At 39.0% G+C, this 26430-nt stretch overlaps 1 protein-coding gene across 2 annotated transcripts; it reads left to right on the top strand.

Moving 5' to 3' along the window:
- Positions 1-26430, top strand: LOC134677984 (uncharacterized). Of its 2 annotated transcripts, XM_063536419.1 has the most exons (14): positions 1-115; positions 1068-1171; positions 2470-2633; positions 3294-3467; positions 4509-4668; positions 6832-6899; positions 14732-14783; positions 19857-19952; positions 20900-21018; positions 21655-21754; positions 22733-22863; positions 23404-23523; positions 24405-24559; positions 25251-26430. In XM_063536419.1, the coding sequence occupies exons 2-14, from the start codon at positions 1084-1086 to the stop codon at positions 25318-25320; spliced, it is 1497 nt and encodes a 498-aa protein (XP_063392489.1). In that variant the 5' UTR covers positions 1-115; positions 1068-1083; the 3' UTR covers positions 25321-26430. The 2 variants fall into 2 exon arrangements, with proteins under 2 accessions (XP_063392489.1, XP_063392490.1); XM_063536420.1 differs by lacking the exons at positions 19857-19952; positions 20900-21018; positions 21655-21754.

The following is a 26430-nucleotide window of genomic DNA, read 5'->3' as shown; positions in this document are numbered from 1 at the left end:
TTCAACCTGAGTAGCGTTGATATACTTGATATTGATAAAAATATAAATTTAACTAAAATGTGCTACATAAAATCTGTATATTAGTGAAGAAGTGGGTTTTTGACAATTAAAAAAAGTAAGTATGGTTCTGCTATAAGACTGAAATAGAGATACAGCGAGGAAATGCCGCCAGCATCCAGGGCACAATGCCTCAAGGGCCTATTTAAGATTTAAGCTTGTTATTAATTTCTTTTAGTAATACCACTGTATATATTCTGTTGTAAATAAAAGTACCCAAGTTCATATTAAAAATAGGAAAATGTCAAAAAAATTATAACCCAACCCACATTTTTTTTCGGGATATCGGGGTTGGTCCCATAGTAAAAGTTGCTCAGTATAATCCCAAAACCTCCCTGGCAACAGGAATGCAGTTATTTTTTAGCTACCATGTGTATCTTATGTTTCCTAATAATAGTTTTACTCTGGCGAGTAAAACTAGGAAACATATACCGCGGCATTGAAGCCGTCAGGTCTTTGCGCAGCTGACGGCAAGAGGCCTGATGGCTGCACTCTCGTGCCATGGAGCTTGGGTCGCCTTTTCGCGTGGGACGCCACCTGCGTGAACACGCTGGCTCCGTCCTACGTGGAAGGGTAGGCTCGGAAGCCTGGGACTGCCGCGGACCAGGCCTAGACTCTCAAGCGCCGCAAATACGCGTTCTTGACGAAGAAGTACATGAGTTTGCGGCGCTTGCAATGGAAACGTTGGGCCCGTGGTCGTCTGACACCAAGGATTTTGTCAGAGAAGTGTCAGTTCGGCTGATAGGCATCGCAGGCGATCATAGGGCTGGCGCTTTCTTTGCCCAGAGGCTGAGCCTAGCGGTGCAGAGGGGCAACGACGCTAGCGTTTTTGCGACCATGTCGGAAGGGAGTGGTTTGGGGGAAGTCTTTTAAGTATTTAGTTGTGTGTTTCGTGTTAGCATAAGTTTATTTACTTGCGTGTTATTGTAATATGGTTTTATATTTTGAATAGTAATAAATATAGGAAACATATTAATTAGATATTTATGTTATGTATGTTTTATTTGCAGATAAAACGAAACCAAAATGCCGGAGTTAGTAGAGCAGATGTACTGCTCACAGCAGATCGTGATTCCCCCGAAGTTCCCTTACATATTGAAGAGGTTCTGTAAAGGTAAGAGATATTAAACATCAACGGCTCGAGTCGGGAAATGAATTAGATATTCACTAGATATAAAATAGTAAAGACATGTGACGTTCCACGGCAAAAGGTACCTTATGGAGGCTGGTGTCGCGATTCGGGAAATTAATTAGAGATTCACTATATATAAAATAGTAAAGACATGTGACGTTCCACGGCAAAAGGTACCATATGGCGGCTGGCGCTTACGTCGCATAGCGCCGCAATAATATTGGAGCGGCGTTAATAATAGCGTAAGCTCCAACCGCCATAAGGTACCTTTTCCCGTGGGACGTCACATATCTTTACTATATCGATCGTATCTAGTTAATCTCTAATTCATTTCCCGAATCGCCCCGTTAGTCCGTGAATCCAAAAAGAAAGTTCATTTACCTATTTTTGAATCCGTGAATGCAAAATCCGTGTTAATTTTACGACGCTTTCGATCGAGGCACATTAATATCCATTTAATTTTTTTTGTAAATAAATATCTTAAAATTGTATTGTACATATTTTATAGTTTATGATGGTTCATTATTTTGTAAGTAAGTAGGTTTTGCTCAGAGTAGTTTTTCTTCAGTCACCCGTTGAATCAAGGAGAAGGCAGAGGCCCGACATGCATGGAAATCGCTCCACCGACAAGAGTCTTTTAACTTTTTAAATGACGATGATGACCCGTTGACCGCGAACTCTGTAAAGGGCTCATAACGTCGAGATGTAGTATGAATTAAATATACTTCTTCTTCTTCCAGTGCCATCTCCTACCGGAGGTCGGCTATCATGAGGGCTATACGAACTTTAGAACACAGCTGCGCGGAATAATGAGCGTGTGCTCTGCTTGAACCATGTTCAGAGATTTTTGAGCCATGAGTTACGTCTTCGTCCGGATGATCTTTTCCCTTGGATCTTTCCTTGTATAATGAGTTGAAGGAGTTCATAAATATACTTACGCGATATAATTCGTTTCAATAGTTTTATTTCATAAATAACTTAAAGTAATGCTAAACGTCGGTCTCAAAAGTAACTTATCGATCTTGCTGACTGACGGCTCGATTAGGGAAATGAATTAGAGACTCACTAGATATGAAATAGTAAAGATATGTGACGGGCCACTGCAAAAGGTACCTTATGGCGGCTGGCGCCGCGATTCGGAAAATGAATTAGATATTCACTAGATCTGAAATAGTGAAGATAATCTTCTCTAGTTAATCTCTAATTCATTTCCCGAATCGCGCCGTGATCCTTAATAATTCCTAATTTTAAACGAATAATTAACTCTTCTTCTTCTTTAGCGGCAATCAAAACTCAGCCATACGATCTTCTCCGCTGGTCGTTCGAATACTTCAAGGCCCTGGCTGAAAACCGCCCACCACCAGTCAAGTTGAGGTTGGAATATCCCATCTACAGCACCGAGGGCGGCCTCACTCGCGGATGCCTCAAGGTCATCGCTCATCAGGTATAATATCAGCTTAGGCCCACTTGCACCATCCCACTAACCCGGGGTTCAGCGGTTAAACCGTAAACCTTGTGTCGAATTGTACTGGTTACCATGGTAACTCCAGGTTTAACCGGTTAATCCCGAATTAGTGGAATGGTGCAAGTGAGCCTTAAAGAACTAAAAAGTTCCCTTGAGATCTAGCGTTACAGACTGGTGGAGTATCATCATCATCATCATCATCATCATCTCAGCCATTAGACGTCCACTGCTGAACATAGGGCTCCCCCTTTTTTGGGGGGTGAATGCCATAATCGTCACGCTTGGCAGGCGGGTTGGCGATCGCAGTCGAGTACACTGAATTTGAGGGACGCTGCTGCCCGTCCGCCGGTGGTCTTGGACGTGGTTTAAGGACATACCCGGGTCCTGGACGTGGTTTAAGGACATACCCGGGTCCACAGTGGAGTATAGATCGCTTAAATGAGTCCTCGCCTGCGCGGTACGGGGGGGGGGGAGTTTTCACTTTCATTTTTATTTTATTTTTGAAAATTGAACGAAACAAAGAAATGCGACTCTGCTCCAATTGAATATGATTTAAATTTCATCGAACTGAATAAGTACTATAGGTAGGACCCGTAGGACTATGGACCTTAGGAGGATAACTATGTTTTTTTTTTTCAGTTGTTGAACTTCGGCAAGAACCTTCCACTCTACCTCATCAGGAAAGCCTGGCGCGGCTTCTGTCTGGACCCCAACGAGTTGAGGAGGATCTTCTGTCTCTGTGAGGTCTACATGAGGCAGGATTACGTTCCGTTGTTGCATTTTATTGCCGTGGCTGGTGGGATGCTGACTAAGGTATGTTATTATTATTGATGAGAGGAATTTGTAGGTGTACCTCGTCAGGAAAGCCTGGCGCGGCTTCTGCCTGGACCCCAACGAGTTGAGGAGGATCTTCTGTCTCTGTGAGGTCTACATAGCGTTTGTAAGCTCCACTCTAATGACAACAACCTGTATAATTAATTCTTTCAATCCAGGACCTGACTTACACCATGATCCTCGTGAACCAAGGGTCTTAACACCGAATACAGTAATATTCGGTGTCGAGAGACCACTGTAACTGTACTCATGTTTTTCCACCCGTATCATTCTTATAGACCAGCGGTCGCAACCAGCGGCCCGCGGGCCGCATGCCACTTGCGGCCCGCGAGCCTCCCTGGATATTTTGTACGTAATATTGACAAATGACAATGTCTGATAAAGTCATAAACATTAACAAAGTGCGGCCCGCGTCCACTTCGTTAATTGCTATGTGGCCCTTGGCTGCTAAAAGGTTGCCGACAGCAGCTGTTATAGACCGACCGCTTAAATGAGTCCTCGCTCGCCTGCGCGGTACGTGCGGGGGGCGGAGAAGATGCGGGCGCCGTACGCCTCCCGCCCGCAACTTCCTCGCCACCCTTAGTCGTCCCTCCCCGTCGCCCCCGTACCGCGCAGGCGAAGCGGTCGGCGTATACTCATGTTTTTACACCCTTATCATTCTTCTCCCTTGCGTTATCCCGGCATTTTGCCACAGCTCACATAGGAGCCCGGGGTCCGCTTGACAACTAATCCCATGATTTGACGTAGGCACTAGTTTTTACGAAAGCGACTGCCATGTGACCTTCCAACCCAGAGGGGAAATTAGGCCTTATTGGGATTAGTCCGGTTTCCTCACGATGTTTTCCTTCACCGAAAAGCGACTAGTAAATATCAAATGATATTTCGTACATAAGTTCCGAAAAATTCATTGGTACGAGCCGGGGTTTGAACCCGCGACCTCCGGATTGCTCGTCGCACGCTCTTACCGCTAGGCCAGCAGCGCTTCCACCCTTATCATTCTTGGCATATATTTCGTTCTAGAACCTGACCTACACCATGATCCTCCTCTGCGAGGTCCTCACCAAGGAACCAGATGGCGGTTCAGCTGCCATTCCTGCTGATGACTTCCTTGATATGTACCTGTTCCTGGCCAGGATGGACGCTTCCAAGGATATTAAATACCTCAACGGGTATAGGGAAGGTACGGTCATCCTTGATCTCTACATTTACATGCTTTCCTGGTTGCATTTCTGGCTATTTACGTGTTCCTGGCCCAATATGAACGTTCCCACAGATAAGTGATACGTCAACGGGTATAGGGAAGGTAGAATTATCCTTTTTTTCTAACATCTTCATGCTTTCCTAACTAGGAAAGCATGAAGATGTTAGAAAAAAAGGATAATTCTTTCCTGGCTATGTAACTGTTTCTGGCCAGAATAAACGCCTCCAAGGATGTGTGATACGTCAACGGGTATAGAGAAGGCAAGGTCATCCGTTATCTTCGGTGTACCCTTGTTTTGCCGACGGACTTTTCATCGAATATTATTTCATCGACAACGATTCATCGAAACGTTAGTACTAGTAATATTGTTTAGCGTTATTTTGTTTCATATACTATTTATTTCAATTTTTCTTACTGCGTAGAAATACTATTCATCGAATATTACTTGATCGCTGATTTGTTTCAAATTATTTTAATTGGCACAACTACTAAACATTACAATTCATTTGTTCGACGTATTACTTTAATACATTTTTCTGTTGTAACAATTTTAGGTTTCGGTTAGGTTAGAACTGCGACCCCACACAGAAACGAACGGCTATCAAAGTCATTTTAGGTTAGGTTAGAACTGCGACCCCACACAGAAACGAACGGCTTTAAAAGTAGGTTTAGGTTAGGTTAGAACTGCGACCCCACACAGAAACGAACGGCTTTAAAAATAGGTTTAGGTTAGGTTAGAACTGCGACCACACACATAAACGAACGGCTTTCAATGTGGGTTTAGGTTAGGTTTGAACTGCGACCCCACACAGAAACGAACGGCTTTCAAAGTAGGTTTAGGTTAGGTTAGAACTACCACCCCACACAGAAAAGAATGGCTTTCAAAGTACGTTTAGGTTAGGTTAGAACTGCAACCCCACGCAAAAACGAACGGCTTTCAAAGTAGGTTTAGGTTAGGTTAGAACTGCGACTCCAGACAGAAACGAACGGCTATCAAAATAGGTTTAGGTTAGGTTAGAACTGCGACCCCACACAGAAACGAACGGCTTTCAAAGTAGGTTTAGGTTAGGTTAGAACTGCGACCCCACATAGAAACGAATGGCTATCAAAGTCAAATATTAAATATTGAAATAATTTTATGCGTATTAAATTTTATTAAATGCAATCCAAAATGAAATAAGAAAACCCGTAAAGAAATACCACGATATAAACTATATACGAAATAACTCGAGTGCCAATTAAAAGTCCCAGATTTAAATTTATTTGTATCAATTCTTCGACGCAATGACTTGTCGATGAAATGAAAATACTTGAAACGTTGTCTTCGAAATAACATTCGATGAAATGTCTGTCGGCAATTCAAGGGTAAACCGATTTTATCATAGTTCTTTAAATAAAAGGAGGACCTGTTCACGTGGATAAGGGTTAAATAAGAAAATTTACCTTTATAGCCCTTAACTCTTGTTGTATGTCTAACTACAGGAAAGACGTAACACAGTTTTCTGTTTGACCCTAGTAAACTTTTCGTTCAAGGATGACCGTACCTTCCCTATACCCGTTGAGGTATTTGATATCCTTGGAAGCATCCATCCTCGCCAGGAACAGTTACATGGCCAGAAAAGAAGCCAGGAAAGCATGTAGATGTGAAGATAACGGTTTACCCTAGAACACAGTGTTACGTCTTTCCTGTAGACATACAACAAGAGTTAAGGGCTATAAAGGTTAATTTTCTTATTTAACCCTTATCCACGTGAACAGGTCCTCCTTTTATTTAAAGAACTATGATAAAATCATTACTTACATGCCCACAAGCTGTTGACTATTATTGCCCACAGGAGAGAAAACTAGTGTATTCGCGCGAACTGTACATTTTTCTCTCCTGTGGGCAATAGTTAACAGCTTGTGGGCATGTAAGTAATGATTTTATCATAGTTCTCTAAGTAAAAGGAGGACCTTTCCACGTGGATAAGGGTTAAATAAGAAAATTAACCTTTATAGCCCTTAACTCTTGTGTATGTCTACAGGAAAGACGTAACTCTGTGTTCTGTTTGACCCACTACCGCTTTCATTAGTGCGAATTCAAACGCATTTTAGGGAAGGAACGTGTTTCAAATGTGTTTGTGTAAATAAATATTTTTTTAGGAGAGACTCCTAGATCGGAAGAGGAGGAGATAGAAGAAGAAGAGACACTTAGTGAAGCCACTGTTGATGTGAGTGTAATTTTATTTGATTCATTTATAACTAGAAGCATATTGAAACAGGCCGCGTAGCCAAGATGCCAATCGCTTACGCTCCGTAGCGATCGAAACGCAAGTGTACTATCGCACTAATATGGAAGAGTGATAGAGAGATATAAAGCATTTCGTTGTCGAAGCGCCAGCGATTGTAACCTTGGCTAAGCCGGCTGGTACATAAAGTGGTCACTCGCCATACATGAGTTTTGGTAACCAAACTACTATTATTGTCGTAGTCGACATTTATCGCCGATTAGCGGAATTACCTGCCGGCCTAGCCAAGGTTACAATCGCTATCGCTTCGACATCGAAAAGCATTATGTCTCTCTATCACTCTTCCATATTAGCGCGACAGTGACAGTGCGTTTCGATCGCTACGGAGCGTAAGCGATTGGCGTCTTGGCTACGCGGCCTGTACTCAATGTTACTAGCAGACATTGAGTACAGGCAACCCGCTCTGATTCTGGGTCATTCTAGAAAAATGTCATTCCTCTAGTTCCTCATTTACTAGATTATAATATTTTACTTCTTGACACAGTATTTTTCCTTAAAAATAATTTTCCGGCGGCAAATTACCCGGACATGGTGTTTACCGAGCCGCCATTTTTTTTTTCATGTAAAATTGTATGTTGCCTTTTTCTTTTTTTTTGTCTCTTGTCAACTTTCTTTTTGGGCACGATTCGGATTTTGAAATAGACATCTATTAGATATCTTTTAGACATCACCAAGATACGATAACGATATGTTTAAGATCTCACCTGTCAAATTTGACATTTGCGCGATTCTGGAGCTACTCTTGAACGATTTCCACAGGATATGACTTAGAGATCCAATTCACATCTAATAGATATCTTGCTCTATCTAACGTAAAAGTGACATTGGTTGCCCGAATTGCGCTGCAAAACAGAACTAGTTGATATCTAAACTATAACGTATCTAGTACGTGTCGTCTCTTGTGAATATCTTGAAGTTCGAATACGGCAGTTTGTCTCTTGTTATTATTTATTGTGTCACAAAGCATGTAAGTTGTGGTTGAATAAAGATTTAATCTATCTATCTGGGTCAAACAGATCACTGTATTACGTTCTTTCCTGTAGACATACACAAGAGTTAAGGGCTATAAAGGTTAATTTTCTTATTTAACCCTTACCCACGCAAAAAGGTCCTCCTTTTATTTACAGAACTATGATAAAATCATTACTTACATGCCCACTAGCTGTTAACTATTGCCGACAGGCGAGAAAAATTTACAGTTCGCGCGAACACGCTAGTTTTCTCTCCTGTGGGTAATAGTTAACAGCTTGTGGGCATGTAAGTAATGATTTTATCATAGTTCCGTAAATAAAAGGAGGACCTTTTTACGTGGATAAGGGTTAAATAAGAAAATTAATCTTTATAGCCCTTAACTCTTTGTGTATGTCTAAAGGAAAGAACGTAAGGACTGTATCGTTTATTATAAATACAGATAAAACCTGGTCTAACTGTTGACTTGTGTATTATTTTGTATTACTATGTTCTTATATTATAATCTGGGGGTATTTTTAAGCCATATCTGATATAAGAAGGTTTTACATTTATTTTATTTTAGGGACTTTATGATGATTTTAATACCGTCTAGCAAATGTAATTTGGACAAGCCTATCGAGCTTAATTTGAAACTATTTCACCGATTCCTTGGTACGATTTAAAGAAACAAAAGGTTAATATGCTGCCAAAATATGCCATCTAAGTGTCCTTTTCCTGATTGCTCAATTGAACATCCACAGAATAAATGTGGTGAATTTTTATTTTTACATGAAAACGACTTTTTGTGCAACATTTTGGATTCCCGTCGATTTCTGACGCCAGCGAAATGACGGAAACAGCTAAAAGAATCTACCGAAATCCAAAGCCTAACGGACATTCATGGCGTTGAACCATGGCTAGAACAGGTCGATAGAAACGCTCCATGATGGTTATATTGTATACCAAAGTCGGGGTTGTCGTAAGTAACATGCCATATACTCTAAAAGGCCACCAAGCACAGATTTAAAACTTTTTTTCCAACTAAATGAAATGATTAGACTATGCCCAGATGTTTCGCTTTACGAATCATATGTAATTGCTGTTTACATAGTACGATTTTTTTTGTGTAATATCTCGTCTTGTTCGCAAACTGTAAATTTTCTTGTAGTATTTGTCCAAAATCGTTGTAGTTACTCGGGTCACTCGGGAGGATTGGGTAAATATTGTCCAAACCATATGCTTTACGTGATCTCCCAGGATGAAATGTTACTTATTATTAAAGCACTAATTAAACTATATACATATGTGTAATTTTTTAATAAAAATATAATACCAGAAAAAACGGCTAAGTAAAGTTGTATTCATAATAAACGATACAGTCCTTAACACAGTGATCTGTTTGACCCATCTATCTGGTCATACCTATTCGCAAAGTCCCAGGATACGCCGCTTTATTAGCAGCTCATTTTTATGAAATATAAAAGTCACCCAAATATTAGCTGCTATTTCTATCCACAGCCATAACTGCTGAGTGGAGTCGCCTGGGAATAAGCCAGGGGAATGAGACTGTAGAATGACTAGGGAATGCAAATCGGTTATTTTCGGTTATTCCCGAATTATATCTGTAAAAACCTATGTTTACAAATAAATATATGATTTATGATGATTTATGATTATGATTTATTTTTTGTATGGAAATAATCGGTTATTAACCAAAACCGCGGTTATTTCCATACAAAAAATAACCGATTTGCATTCCCTAAGAATGACCCTTCTCTATTCGTACTGTTCGTAGTCGCTTTCCCCTACAAAGCAGGAAAACGCTGGGATTTGCTACGAGCGTAGCGCTACGAAAACATTGACAGTGAATATTTTAGATAGTTATAAAATACAGGCCGCGAAGCCAAAATGCCAATCGCTTACGCTCCGTAGCTATCAAAACGCTGTCGCTGTCGCAATAATATGGAAGAGTGATAGAGAGATACAAACTGCGATCATATATAACTAAGGATACCGCCTTTAGGAACATTACCGTTCAAATTCTCGGGCCAATTTAGCACACATACACAATTACGCCTACATTCAAATAAGACGACGCGTTTACAGAGCCTGTAATCAAAGCTGGTAAACGAAATAATAGTCATCTTTATTACACTAATGGTACATAGCTAAGTGTAGATGAAATGCATATAATGTCAATAACTACCAATCAGCGACATTAATCCGCTAATAACCTTCTTGCTGTACGTACTGGCCGCTGAGAGTTCGCGGTTCATATTTGATTAGAATATGACTTGGACAGGGATAGGTTTATGCCATACAGTGAAGAACCAGTCAAATAATTCACGTATAATAATTTAATGCAGATTAAAAGATAACTAGTTAAAATGTTGTTATGACATGACAGACTAACTCAACATAAGTAAATATATCATTGTTGTATAAATGTATTCCGCTATAATAAGTATTTTGTATATGTATTTTATTATCAATCTGCATGGCAGTGCGAAGTCACGTTCAGGTATAGTCTGTCCGTTGTTCTAAGATCAAGTACGCCATAGTAAATGTATGGCGAACTTGATCTTAGAAATAGGACTGGCTATACAGTCTGCAAAATTTACATGGGTACACGAATCGGGTCAAAAATATTTGAACAGGCGGAGTCACAGTAAATTCTTTCAGTTCAGAATATTTTATATGTATATAGCCGGTCAAGCAAGTTTGTCAGTAGAAAAAGGTGCAAAATTAAAATTTTGTATAGGACCACACCCGTTCGCGCGCTTACATTTTCTAAATTTGCCGCTCTTATAATATTTTAAACTTTCACGTTTTGAACACATATTAACTCACATTATACGAAACGAAACTGATTTACGTCGGTAAATCAAGGTAATTGAATATAATTCGCGTTAGACCCGTCTATAATGTGAGTTAATATGTTTGCCGCTCTTTTCTACTGACGGAAATGGCTTGAGAGAGAACCTACATACTTAAATGTGACAGTAGAGGGTGGATTCAAATGATCAACATTTTCAGATAATGTGTGTATTTGTTAAATTAATTCAGTGAAAGCATGATAGGAAAAATGTATCTACATATAGGAGACTGGGTATGATTATCTCACGGGTTATATCTCATGAAAAGAACATATTCTAGATATCTTGCCAGGCATCCACTCAATTTCATGTTTCTCTAATTGGACAGCTTTTTTCCATAGTTCTCTGCGAATAGCATCTTATAGGAATCTGAATGGAAAGTAATGTAAAATGACAATACCAAATTTAATTATTAATTTGAAATAACTAGGTACATAGTTTTTTTATAGCTCCATCTCATGAAATAAAAAAGGAAAATACAAATCTGTAAGGTATCGTCTTGGGTCGTCCCGTTCGTTTTTCGTCAAGTTCTTAAATTAGTCCTATTCTACTTTCGTCACTCATTCTACATTGAAAGCCACCGACGATTGTAACGAATGTAGAATGAGTGACGAAAGCAGAATAGGGCTAATTGAAGAACTTGACGAAAAACGAATGGGACGACCCAAGACGATACCATCTGTAAGAAGGAATTTATTACTACATTTATAATTACCTACACAGGGTGATTCATGAAACGTGAGCAGGACTAATCCTGCACACTCAGTAACTGATAATTGACCGATCACCGTCGTATTTAGGTGAAACAACCACAATTTTTCCTATTTTTTAACTTTTTGGTGAGGGCAAATTTAATTCTCTACAATCATGGTTACCCTACAAGACCCAATTAATAACCATAAAACCTTTTTAACCGTAATGACTGCATTTGATTACGAAGAAATAAATTGTCAAACTTGAGTGAGATACGAGTTTTCAAAAGTAACCAGACCGTGATGACATTCAATTTGACGCAGAATATCAGTAGTTTAGTATTCTAATTTTAGGGTGACCATGCATGTCGTAAATAAATTTATTATTATTTTTTTCAACACGAGTTGAAAATTAACGTTAATCTCACTAATACTGATACGAAACAGTCGCTTATAATTTACAAAAGGCGCAGTCTTAGTCCTGCTCACGTCTCCTGAATCACCCTGTATAGAAAATACCTAAACCAAACACAAGTTAATAAAATAGTCTACTTCATTTAGCATAACACCATCCCTATTATCCTCGCAATTTAAAAATCGTATGTTGTTATGAAAACCGTATGCAGTTGTTACGTTTTAGCTTAGCACGGTAGTATTGAAAACAAATCGTCATGTTTTTTCCAAATTCTACTGAAGTTATCTGTTTACTACAAGTGAAAAGTGATTCCACTGTCCTTGGTATGAACTAAAAATAACTTCTGCACCACTTCACGACACATGAATATATTTTTAATTACAAAAAAATGTTGTTTTTATAAATCAATTTAGCCATTTGTCACTGACTGTCATCTCGGTGGTACTGAGATTGCCAATCGAGCAGTTTGTAAGTACCGCCTATCGCGGGGTAGTTTGCGTTGGGTCATAATTGAGCGGACAGAATACTTCCATGTATAGCATTTCGCTGGATACAAAGTGTTTCGTTGTCGAAGCGATTGTAACCTTGGCTAGACCGGCAGGTCCTTTTATACTATAAAGTATAAAGTAAGTAGTAGTAAGTGGGGGCGCCACAAGCCTTCAGTAAGAAGTGCATATACTTGGAAAATTTGACCTATGCCGCTGTGGCCCGGTGGCCGAGTGGATCAGGCACCTGCCGCGATAGCAGAGGACGCTGGTTCGATTCCAGCCTGGGGCACTGGAGGCCTTGGTCACTTTTTCTTAGTATATGACATTTATTTCAGTTTATTTCAGGTCCTTTTATCTTAAACCTAATCCTACTTTCCTTCTTACCCCTATCCTCAGCCTTCCCTTGACGATTTCTGGCAAGGTGCCGGCCTCCTCCGCCGATTAAGCCTAGTCGATGACTCGGTGACCAATAATCCGAGACTCAGCCAGAGATCGGCGCTGCCACCTATAGGGCGCGTCGCCAGGTCGCTGTCTGCTGAGCGAGCGGCGCAGATAGAGAGGGAGAATTATATGAGGGAGAGAAAAGGTCACATGTACATTTATTAAGAAGTAGTCATAGTCATTATTTAATAATAATATTCTTGCATTCATGGGAGAGTAGTTTTTAATGCGATTAAGATGAAAATGAGGAAACTAGAGTTGTTTATATGACTCTTTGGTCAACAAAAAAAAAATTGCGCCGCCATTTTGAATTTCTTCATTCTTGGTCCGATTGCGTTAAAGAAAGTTGTTAGTAGTCGTAGATACCCTGTGGTTAGAATTGTCTGTGTCGATGTATCGGTGACCAATAATCCGAGACTCAGCCAGAGATCGGCCCTGCCACCTATAGGGCGGATCGCCAGGTCGCTGTAGTGACATAGCTAAATAATAATAAATAAATAAATATTATAGTACATTCTTACACAAATTGACTAAGTCCCACAGTAAGCTCAAGAAGGCTTGTATTGTGGGTACTCAGACAACGATATATATATAATATATAAATATGTACTTAAATACATAGAAAACAACCATGACTCAGGAACAAATATCTGTCTCATCACACAAATAAATGCCCTTACTGGGATTCGAACCCAGGACCATCGGCTTCAGAGGCAGGGTCACTACCCACTAGGCCAGACTGGTCGTCCTATAAGTAGGTACAATTTATCATCCTATCCTACATACACATATTCATATAATCACACCTATTTCCCGGAGGGGTAGGCAGAGACCACGGATTTCCGCTTGCTACGATCCTGACATACCTCTTTCGCTTCCTTCACTTTCATAACATTCCTCATGCACGCTATCCTATCCTATCTTACTTTTATTTATTTTTTCAGATAGAGCTATATTGGATGAAGAGGTTGAAGTTAGTTGGTTTTTACGCTCTTATTTACAGTCCTTTGTATTGTATTAATTTTGAAAATTAACAAAAAATCCTTTTTTTCCCCCTATAGTGCGTTTTTTAACATTACAGATAAGGTTAACAATCTTGATGTGTCTTTTAATTGAAAAACACGGTTTAAAAATAAATCACGGCAAATATGTAACATTTATGAATCTAATACGATTATTTATATTCTTCTGCTTTCATAAGTCATAGTTACTGATTTATAAAAAGCGTTTTTCAATTAAAAGACATGTTAAGATCGCTTACCTTCTTTCAAGTTCTTTCTAATGCTAAAAAACGAACTATAATTATAAATAAGTAAATAAGTATTGGGGACATCTTACACAGATCGACCTAGCCCCAAACTAAGCAAAGCTTGTACTATGGGTACTAGGCGACGATATAAACATACTTATATAGATAAATACATACTTATATACATAGAAAACAACCGTGACTCAGGAACAAACATGTGCAGTTTTTCACCACACAAATAAATGCCCTTTCTGGGATTTGAACCCAGGACCATCGGCTTCGCAGGCAGGGTCACTACCCACTACGCCAGACCGGTCGTCAATTATATTATTTCCTTCACGTTATTTAGGCCCCATTTACCTAGAATAGATATAAGTAGGTCATCATCATCATCATCATCTCAGCCATTAGACGTCCACTGCTGATCATAAGCCTCCCCCTTTTTTGGGGGGTGAATGCCATAATAGCCACGCTTGGTAGGCGGTTTGGCGATCGCAGTCGAGTACACCGAATTTGAGGGACGCTGCTACCCGTCCACCGGTGGTCTTGGATGTGGTTTATGGACATACCCCATATATTATATGTATAAGTAGGTATTAAGAGAAAAATATACCATAAATTAATATAACATCATGTTTCCAGGCAAAATTGAAGCAGCTAAGTTCATACAAAGTTCAAGACAAAGCTGAAGATGGTAAGAATACGTTTGATACATACACACATACATACATAAAATCACGCCTATTTCCCGGAGGGGTAGGCAGAGACCACTGATTTCCACTTGCTACGATCCTGGCATACCTCTTTCGCTTCCTTCACTTTGATAACATTCCTCATACGCGCTCGCCGGTTTAGGGTGCTCTTGACCTGGCCTTTCTTCAGGATTTCCCCAATCTAATCAGAGAAAGTCCGCCAAGTCCAACTTCCACTTCTCCCTTATACACTCTCTTTGTTAGCCTTCTTTCACTCATTCTTTCCACGTGTCCAAACCATCTCAATACGCGGTGTAACATGAGGAAACCGAATAATTTTAACCCCGCATTTCTGAGGTCAAAAGAAGGAAAAAATGTAATATGAGTTTAGGTCAATCTCGCCAAAAAAAATTTTTTTGTTTTGTTTTTTAAATTTTTTTAATGTATTTGTACATAAAAAATAAATGTTATTGGTAAACTTGTCACCGAATTTCGATAAAGTTTATAGGACATTTTTGTCTCTAAATATGATCAGGAATACGCTGTTAAAATTGTTCGGTTTCCTCATGTTACACCGTGTATACCTTTCTCAATTTTTGTCTCTACATCTACATTCAGTCCACACTTTTCCCTTATCACACTTCGTTACGTTTGATTTCATAAAAAAATACATATAAGTTATTTACGATATACGTGCGAAAAATAGGAAATTCGCAACGAATAAATTGAAACACGACCGATGTGTTTATATCGACATGAATTTGTCATGAGGCAGAATAGCAGAAGGTCTAAGGTCCTGTTTTCTAAGGGGACCTTGCATTTTGGAGACAAAGCAAACCGCTTGGAACAGGTGTTTCTGGGGGTGATCTGAGCCGATTAAGCCCGGTTGCCAAGAGGTTCCACCCAGCAGGTGGGCAGGGGAGGGGGGGCAAAAGTGGCTCCGGCGCGCCTCACTCTAAGCTATATATCTGCATACATCTAGCAACTATATCAAGTTTGGTGTCTTTTTCGTGTAATTCGAGGATGAAGAATTCATTTCTGTGACTAAATTTTCACTCTTCCATACAAAAAAATCGAGAAATTAAAAATTCCAAAAAAATCTTTTCACTTCTTTTTTCGAAAATCTTCTACAAAATTAAAACTATGAGGATTTGCTCTAGAAAAAAAATACCTGTGAATAGCCCAGTTATCCTACTATATAGAATAGTAAACTTGTTAAACATTTTTTTTTCATAACTCTGATAAAAAAAATGTTTTGTGTCGCGCGGCGTACCTGCATTGTAAGAGCGGTATGCAGCGTTTAGGATTTTTAAGTATGTTTCGATGGTTTCTGATAAGTTGTTATTCTTCTGGTTGTAGAAAATTACTTCTGGACGTGATATATATACAAATATAAATTAAACGTATAAATACAGGGTGATTCATGAGACGTGAGCAGGACTAATCCTGCACACTCAGTAACTGATAATTGATCGATCACCGTCGTATTAAGGTGAAACAAGAACACTTTTTCCTATTTTTTTTAATTTTTGGCGAGGGCGAATTTAATTCTCTGCTATCATGGTCACCCTACACGATCTAATTAATAAACATAAAACCTCTTTAACCGCAATGACAGCATATTGATTACGAAGAAAATAAACTGTCAAACTTGAATGACATACGAGTTTTCAAAAGTAACCAGACCGTGATGACATTCAATTTGACATAGAATATCGGTAGTTTAGTATTCTAACTGTAGGGTGACCATGCATGTCGTAAATAAATTAATAACGTTTTTTTTTCAACACGACTAGAAAATTAACGTTAACCGCACTAATACTGATACGAAACAGTTGCTTATAATTTACGAAATGCGCAGTGTTAGTCCTGCTCACGTCTCCTGAATCACCCTGTATAGATGTTGGGAAAACTTTCGCCAATAGAGTTATTATAAATGTGATAAAATTAACAAAGCAGATGTTTGATTAAAATGCGGGTTAAAATACGAGTAAGATATATATTGTTCGCAATTGCCACTACATGCCCATGGGTCCGTGCATTTTAGTTTTTTCTTAACGCAGTTGCACCTCCCTGCGCATTTTGTTTTGCAGCGGCAACGAATAAGCTCTAAACAAGCAGCAGCCGCCGCAGGTAGGCTTGTACATATGGGCTCCCAATAACCATTTTGTTTGGACCAGCTCCAGTCAGCAGGACATGGAAGCTGTTGCTGAGGGGCTATAATCTGTCCCCAAACATAGCCTCCTTGGTAAACTGCACGGAGAAATATGTTTACGTGGGTAGGGCATCTTTCATTGGATGCAGATTCTCTAACTGAAGATTTTTTTTTGTAAAAAGTACTTTTCGGCACTCTTTTGCACTCGTACTTGTACCTGATGTACTCGTAAAATCAGTAACAAAATACTATGCATTTTGTTAAAATAACGTCTAGGGGCCAATTCACACCTCGTAATTCAAATCTGTCCATACTTACTATTGTAAGACTCTTACTTGCCATACAAGACAATAACAATTTTTATCAATATTGGCAATGCCTGCTCAATATTGCCTTGTTTGCCGTATTTAAACCCCTCCGTTACGGCAGGATATGCGCTCCAAGCTTGAAATACGCTTTTTTCCCTGTCCATACAAAAAAGAAACAGTGTCGCAACCTGAAAAGGTGTGGAAGAATGACAAGACTTCTGACCTTTCTGGTCCTGTAAAATAAATTATATATCTATGCGTTACAAATAAAATCATATATTTAAAGAAAGTTTGCAGCACTTGACCAATTGCCCTGGTGAGCTGTCTCGTATACTGCGGTGACATATTTATTTTATTTATATAGTAAGAGTCTTACAATATTAAATCTGAACAGATTTGAATTACGAGATGTGAATTGGTCCTTAGACATTATTTTGATACTATGCATTGTGTTACAGTGTTCGGATCAGGTACAAGTACAAGTGTAAAAGAGTGCCGAAAAGTACTTTTTACAAAAAATAATCTTCAGTTAGAGAATCTGCCTCCAATGGAAGATGCGCTACCTACGTAAACATATTCTCCGTGCAGTTTACCAAGGAGGCTATGTTTGGGGACAGATTATAGCCCCTCAGCAACAGCTTCCATGTCCTGCTGACTGGAGCTGGTCCAAACAAAATGGTTATTGGGAGCCCATATGTACAAGCCTACCTGTTGTTTAGAGCTTATTCGTTGCCACTGCAAAACAAAATGCGCAGGGAGGTGCAACTGCGTTAAGAAAAAACTAAAATGCACGGACCCATACATATAGTGGCAATTGCGAACAATATATATCTTACTCGTATTTTAACCCGCATTTTAATCAAACATCTGCTTTGTTAATTTTATCACATTTATAATAACTCTATTGGCGAAAGTTTTCCCAACATCTATATTTATACATTTAATTTATATTTGTATATATATCACGTCCAGAAGTAATTTTCTACAACCAGAAGAATAACAACTTATCAGAAACCATCGAAACATACTTAAAAATCCTAAACGCTGCATACCGCTCTTACAATGCAGGTACGCCGCGCGACACAAAACATTTTTTTTATCAGAGTTATGAAAAAAAAATGTTTAACAAGTTTACTATTCTATATAGTAGGATAACTGGGCTATTCACAGGTATTTTTTTTCTAGAGCAAATCCTCATAGTTTTAATTTTGTAGAGGATTTTCGAAAAAAAAAGTGAAAAGATTTTTTTGGAATTTTTAATTTCTCGATTTTTTTGTATGGAAGAGTGAAAATTTAGTCACAGAAATGAATTTTTCATCCTCGAATTACACGAAAAAGACACCAAACTTGATATACTTGCTAGATGTATGCAGATATATAGCTTAGAGTGAGGCACGCCGGAGCCACTTTTGCCCCCCCTCCCCTGCCCACCTGCTGGGTGGAACCTCTTGGCAACCGGGCTTAATCGGCTCAGATCATCCCCAGGAACACCTGTTCCAAGCGGTTTGCTTTGTCTCCAAAATGCAAGGTGGTGGACCTTAGAACCCCAGCTAGAATACTGGGACCACTGGCTAGAAAGGTTCTCTTATTTATCGCCGAAAATGTTATGGCCGATTATCACTTCCCAACTCACGTTTGGCGGAATTTTATTTCGCCGAATCTTCATTTTCCAACTTTTTAAATCTTTTTTTTTCATTTGCCAACCGCACAGTTACCAACTAAACGTTTGGTCTGTGTTTTATAATGCCAACTTTCATGTCGCAGAATGTTTTAGTTGGCATAATATACACTTAGTTGTTTATTGTTTACCAATTGTTTCATTTGGTCAGATTGTACTGTACCAAAGGGGGGCCGTTTCTGGGACTTAGATTTTTTTTTAGAAAATGAAAAAAACCTAGGGGTTTCAAAACACTTTCGTTGAAATAATCACTTTTTTCTTAATAAATTTTCCTCTAAAATCAAAAATGGTCGAGATATTTGACGCGAAAGTTGCTGTGTAGTTACGTTTTTTGGGTTTTTGAAAAAAAAATAACCTCGAAGACTAAGGCGGGAGCAAAGCTCCCGCCTTAGTCTTCTAACCTGACCATATCCAAGTCGGTTCTGCCCAGGAAGGTCTTGCTCGCTCGCTTCGCTCGCTCGCTGCCACTGGCTTCAAATATTAAAATATACATTATAAAAAGCACAACAACTCGGCCATTTTTGATTGTTTGGTATGTATCTTTTTCTTATTTGTAACTTGCCTAATGTATGAAAAGCGAACTGGCCATCCACTGGCCAAACAAAGTGATGATTTTTACCTATACAAACTCTATATTTAAATAAAAGTAAACAAATCATTTGTTAATTTTCGGGTAGTTATAACATTTATTGGTTAACCAACCAAATACAAAATCGCCTGGATCTGTCACTGAACGACCTGACTTTAACCTACATTATTAGATCATGTAATGTTTTCATCTACCCTCAACTGGCTTAATGAGCCATTTGAGGGTAAATTTTGTTTACTTTTATTTAAATATCTAAAGATACAGACCAATAATAATGTCGCCAATAATAAGGCGTAATTTATACTGTAAATAAACAGGGAAGTAAAAATACTTTATTCAAATCAGATAAAGCGAAAGATGAATATATAGAAGAAAAAGAAGAATTCAAACCGATCAGAGTGTGGGATGAGGACGGCAATGAAATCTCCTTTGAATTTTACGGTTATACTTTCATTCCTTGCTTACAACTAGTTCGTTTGTCAGTATTTTAGAATAGAAATAGAATAGAATAGAATAGAAATGGTTTATTTTGTGTTGAAATACATGCTTAACCTATAATACATCTAATTCTAGTACAAGACACTAAAATGGATGCCACTCAGCATATGCCGATTACTAATGTCCTTAGCCATACGCTGGTTTTCAGGGCAACCAATTTAAATACACATAAAATATCAAATGTAATTTTAAGTAATTTAGTATTTCTATTTAAAGTTGTACCCCCAACAATCATGTTAGATTTTTTTATATTATTTCCTCTCAAAATCACGAGCTTTTTCGATCCTTATACATATGTTTCATACAAAAAAAAAATGTCCGCTTTGTTACGGTCATAGAAGCTTGTATTGAAAACCGTAACTAAAAGGACCAAAAATTTTACAGACTAATTTTTTCTGAGTAAAAACTGAAAAAGCTCGTGACTTTGAGTAGAAATAATATAAAGTGTCCCAATTTTAACATAAAAGTAGTAAGTAGGTTTCTAGGCCTAGTTAGGTTAAATATGTAGATAATCTAGTTAATTAGTTTTGGCTTTTGATACGCGATAAGAAGATAATAACCCTTAGGAGGGTTCCTAAGCCCCAAGGTCCTACCTATAGTACCTATTCAGTTCGATGAAATTTAATTCCTATTCAATTGGAACAGAGTCACTTTTGCTTTATTTCGTTTAAATTTTCCAGCAATGCAAAATCAACTCTATTTCTTACATTTCCTATAGCTTCAAATTTCAATGGAAATTTTTGGATTTTTCTGCCTTAGGATTTTTCTGCCTTTTTGGGCCTTAGGAGAATACAGTATTAAAAGTAGAGAGAAGTCTCTGTTACTCGAAGTTTAAAAATATTCAAGTCATATAAAATTATTAAAATAAATACAACTATAAATAAATCCAGGTGAACCTAAAATCGAAGAAGAGAATTTAGAAGAAGAAGGGAAAGAAGCAATAGAAGAGGAAGAGTTGAAACAAGAAGCGGAGAACGAAGAAGATGTTATACAAGAACTGATAGATGAAGTTAATAATGATACTTATAATAACGTAGTATAGATGTCGGCAGTCGATCGTAAAATCAGGCATATCGTGAAATTCCTAGGCATATCGTGAAACGTGAAAATCTTTGACTCGTTCCCTGAGTCGACGGAGCCCCGCTACGCGGGGCTCCTATTTCTGGACAGTTTGCCCTTCGGGCATCTGAAGCAACCTAACGAACCTATCCTATCTATATATTGGATTAAATTAATGTGACAATTGTTAAAACATTACACAGGAACATTACGATCTGCCTGATCTTACGATCGGCCGCCGACATAGACACAGTGTAAAAAGTAACAGTGGACCGACGCCTTGGATGTTTCCGTAAACACCGCACAAGAACACAGTAGGGTTGTCACAGACAACGCGTTGTTTCTAAAATCGATAAATTTTCCAAGCTCTTGATAAAGGTCCTGTAGAAGCCATTGGTTTAAATTAGGTGACTCTCTGCTGTACGAGGGATAGGTAACCCTTACCTGTTCCTAACCTGTTTTTCCCTGATCCAGCTGTACGAGGGATAGGTAACCCTTACCTGTTCCTAACCTGTTTTTCCCTGATCCAGCTGTACGAGGGATAGGTAACCCTTACCTGTTCCTAACCTGGTTTTCCCTGATCCAGCTGTACGAGGCGCGTGCGCTAAGACTGGCAGACCTGGAAATGACCTTCGACGATATAGCTCGTATCGTGGACAGGTTCCAATTGGCCAGCTATGATCTTGGTTAGTCTTTTCTTAAAGTTATCTTAGTGTGGTAACGGATGGCCGATGGGGTCGAAAAGTGCTCGACTGGAGACCACGGACTAGCAAGCGCAGCGCAGGACGTCCACCCACAAGATGGACGGACGACCTTGTTAAGGCCGCCGGAAGACGCTGGATGCGGGTCGCTTCCAACCGGTACGAATGCAGGTCCAAGGGGGAGGCCTATGTTCAGCAGTGGACGTCTTATGGCTGAGATGATCTTAGTGTGGGTCAAATCTTGGAAGCTAAATTTGACCCACTTCCCGATTACCGATTGAGCTGAAATTTTGCATACCTATATGTAAATTGGATGAAAGTGCAATATTATGATGACATGGAGTGGATCTGATGATGGAGACAGGAGGTGGCCATGGGAACTCTGTGGTAAAACAACGCAAACGAATTGTGTTTAGGGTTGTTAGAATCGTATCGATGAGTATAGTTGCCTGTGGAAAGAAAGGTACAGTCAGCGATAAAAGCTTGTACCAAAAAATGACATGTTTGCCAAAAACTTATAAGGTAATTTACGTGTTTTTAGTTACTGGCGCGCTTCTGAGAGATATCTTTTTTCAAGCACTAATAACTAAAATTATTTGAGTTCTGTGAAGCTACTCGTATCTAAATAAATTGTTGTTAGTATAAAGAGGTTTAGCTAACCCTTTCATCCCTCATAGAGGGATGAAAGTCATGGGACAAGAAAGATATTACGAATGAATGTGGAGGGAAGTAACGGGAGAGGATAACCGAGGAAAAGGTGGATAGACTGTGTGAGAGATGATATGAAACGAACGCGAGTGAATGATGAGATGACGGGCGAGAGAGGTATGGAAGAAAAAGACATGCTGCGGCGTCCCCAAATGAATGGGACACGGGCAAGAGAATGATGAAGAGTATAAAGAGATTTAGCATTTTTTTCAATAGTTGCTCGACTGGTTTAATATGGTCATTGCTTGTTGTCAGGAATGGTGGCTGGTCGTCAGATGTCCATCACCAGCGGAGAGTTCATTGTGCAGCACATTGAGAAAGAGATTATGGACTATATTGATGAGCAGATAGCTATTCTGCCTGACCCTGACTTGAAGAAGAAGAAGGTATGACAACAAAATATTCCTTAGATTTCTATCCCGAATTTGAAGTGAAAACTTCTTTAGCGGCGCTGTGCACTTTTTGTGATGGGGAAAAAATTTTAAACTCGCGAGAGGTCACGTGACCGTAAGATTTGTAAGACGTAAGACGGACAGGTGGCCTGATCGAAAAACTGTTACAATGTCATTAAGTTTTGACTTCTGCCGGCACTCCCGGAGTGCAACCCGTTGTTTTTTTTTGTAGCAATACACCGTTTATGTTTATAACGCGGTCTCTATTGTTTCCCATAAAGTTTTAAGTCATAAAATGTATTGTTTGTCCGCATTTTCGTTGGTCATAATTTGTTTTTTCTCAGAAACGCGTGACTTTTCAGGATTGTCATAAAACAAACCTAACCTATCTATAGGATAACCTTACGAAAACCCTGAAAAGTAACGGTTTCAGAATTATGACTAATGAAAATCTGACAATCGTTACATTATGACTTTCGATAAGTAAGTCAAACAAATGGATCCGTTTATAATAATCATTTTTGTATTAAATAGGCTAAACCGGAAGAAGTGGAGATGGTCAGAAATCTCCTCTACGACTTCCTGGATGAGAATATGGACATCATAGTGCCGGAGATAGAGGAAGTTGAGGAGGAGGAGCTACCTATTCCTGAGGTGAGAATACTTTATATCAGTCTCCAAAACCCTGCCCGCGGGCCAAATCCAGCCCGCGACGCGTTCCAATCCGGCCCGCCGACACCCAAAGCGAATGCCCACTGTCCGGCCCGCGGGAGCCAGGCTCCAGGGGTGCAGCATTCATTGAGAGTGGAGCTGTTCCTACCAGCAGCAACCAGACACCCTCCCCCGGCGAAAAAACTGACGAGCCCGCGCGAAAGTTTCTGAGGCGCAATATGGCCCTCAGGTAAAAAAGTTTCCACCAAAGGAGACCCCTGCTTTACACCTACCTTTATACTTTACAGACGTATAAAGGTAGGTAGGCTAGGTAGGTAGGTAGGTAGGGCCATATTGCGCCTCAGAAACTTTCATCGTCTTCCTCGCGTTATCCCGGCTTTTTGTACCTTCCAATTGGAAGGTACAAAAAGAAAGGACAAGAAGGTACAAGAAGAAGTAATTACTTTTTTTCGAAAAACCGTCAACTTTTAGGTTGACTCACGAGTACTATTGCATGAGACAAAGAAAAAAGTGTCCTCAGTTTTTCATACAAAATTTCAGTGTCAGTTTTGTAACGGTCCATACAAATTGTTATATAAATACGTTACAAAAGTGACATTTTTAATACGCTTTTTTTCTTTTACTCTTTAAATCGATAGTCCTTTTAATTCTTAGTTTAACGCAAACGTTTATGGATTTTCGAAAAAAGTAAATGGTACACTTTTAAGTGAAAATGCTCCTATATTATATTATGTTACAGTATTATATATATATATTAAAAACGGGTCACTCACGTAATTTAAGCCGAAAAACGCTCGAAGAACGCTCGAGTCGAAGTATGTATGTTATAGTAGCCTATGTTATATTTTAGCCTTTGATTTCAGATCGTGGTGGTATACGCGGTACCCGGCATCGGTCCGCCTGTGCCCGAAGAAATGATCTGTGATATTGAAGAGTACATAGCTGATGTCAGCAAGAGCCAAGCTGACTTGGTCATGCCGAGGAATTTCAGGCACTTCCTTAGTCCGCCTTTGGAGAAGTAAGTAAAAAATAAATAAATGGTTGTCTGTAAAGTCGGGTTACTGACGATAATTTTGCGTGATAACGTCATTATAAAACATTGATGAAAAATTGCATACTTTGACCGTAACGTTACCATGAAGAACTGTCCACAACGTTACCATGGACACCACAAGTGACACTTTTTCGTGCATGCTACCGGTGTTCATCGATTTATAAGAATTTATCACGTCAAAATAAGTTTAGCCATTGTACAGATGTAGTGCATAATTGTTTTCCATTGTATTTTCTCAGAAACGTTCGTATTTGTCATGCTACTTCAATCAACCTCGGTACTTTTTGTGCCGAGACTGACTGAAATAGCAAGACACGTTCGTGCTTTGCCGTGAAAATACGATGGAAAATAATTATGCACTGCATCTGTTAAGTAAGCTCCAACTAAAGGAACTATACGATGATTCACTTTAGTGTCCGGGCCGGAACTTCCGGCGCAAAAGCATCACATGATCGCCTGTCATGTCATAGAAAAGTAGGTAAGCGCCGGAAACTCCAACATAAAGGGGGTTATCCGCAGATGGTCTAGAACACAAAATGACTAGTATGTTGTTTTGCCTAAATCGCAATTAGTCTACATCGCAAACGGTCTAGAACGCAAAGTGACCTAAGTTTCGCAGAAATTTTTCATTTAATATGGCACTGTTATATTTCAGATTCGAAGAATACCAATACGAGGAGAATAAGAAAGAGGAACTCGCCTGTTCTGGTGTATTTACGAATTAAGGCGAAAAGGAACCCGTGCGAATTCGCCTTTTCATAGTGCCCATTTTCCTCTCCGGATATCAGGGCATTTTCACATAAAAGTGTACCTTTTACTTTTTTTCCAAAAATCCATCAAGTTTTTGGTTATTTCTACTCAGAATCACGAGGGCTTTCGATTTAATAAGAAAAACATGTGTCCCAAAAAAATGACAGTTTTGTAACCCATTTTCACATACATTTTGTATGGACCGTTACAAAACTGACACCCAAAATTTGTATGAAAAATTGGGACACTTTTTATCTTTGTCTTATTCAATTGTACTCGTGATTCTGGGTCTAAATAATCTAAAACTTGATTGTTTTTCAAAAATGGGTAAATTGTAGGTACTTACCATTTTTTCTGAAAACTCCCATTAACATTACTGAAAATGTCTAAAAAACCACAGCTATGATCCTCCATTTGATTTTTCCCGAATTTTGAATTATGTTATAAAATTTAAAAGCATTTAATCCTTTACCTTTACGAGACTGACATTTCAAAAATGACAATCGAATATCAGTCCTTACTTAGCAAAAATAGAACACATGTTTGAAGTGCCGTATGTGGGAAATATATATCCCTTAGCCTGGTAAAGGGTTAAAGATTTGTATGAAATCTGTTTTTCGCTAATATTTTTACAATAATCAAACAATCGAAAAGTCGAACGTACGATAGCTATTGGCTCCTCTACACGATGGGCCAACGCCGGCCAATCCAAGGGACGCATTTATGCGTTAGAGGGAGCAAGTGATATTGCTATCTCATTCTACCGCATGGCTGCGTCCCTTGGAGTGGCCGGCGTTGGGCCATCGTGTAGAGGAGCCATATGGTTAAATACATCAAATTATGTAAAAATATGTTCCATAATGTCAATATACAGAGAGGAAAATGGGCACTATGTTTGTATGGCGATGCGGTCGTTCCCTTTCCTTTTATAAATTTTGTATTTTAGTCACTGTAGTCTGTATAGTTGTTGATGCACTATAATACCTAATATACATACATACATACATTATTTGGCTCAGTGACCCAAAGAGGATCTTAATACCTAATATAGATACTTAATAGTTGATTATATTCTTTACTTAATA

The sequence above is a fragment of the Cydia fagiglandana genome, chromosome 27, assembly GCF_963556715.1.
Source record: "Cydia fagiglandana chromosome 27, ilCydFagi1.1, whole genome shotgun sequence".
In the NCBI taxonomy this organism is placed as follows: domain Eukaryota; kingdom Metazoa; phylum Arthropoda; class Insecta; order Lepidoptera; family Tortricidae; genus Cydia; species Cydia fagiglandana.
This window is presented reverse-complemented; position numbering and strand designations above follow the sequence as displayed.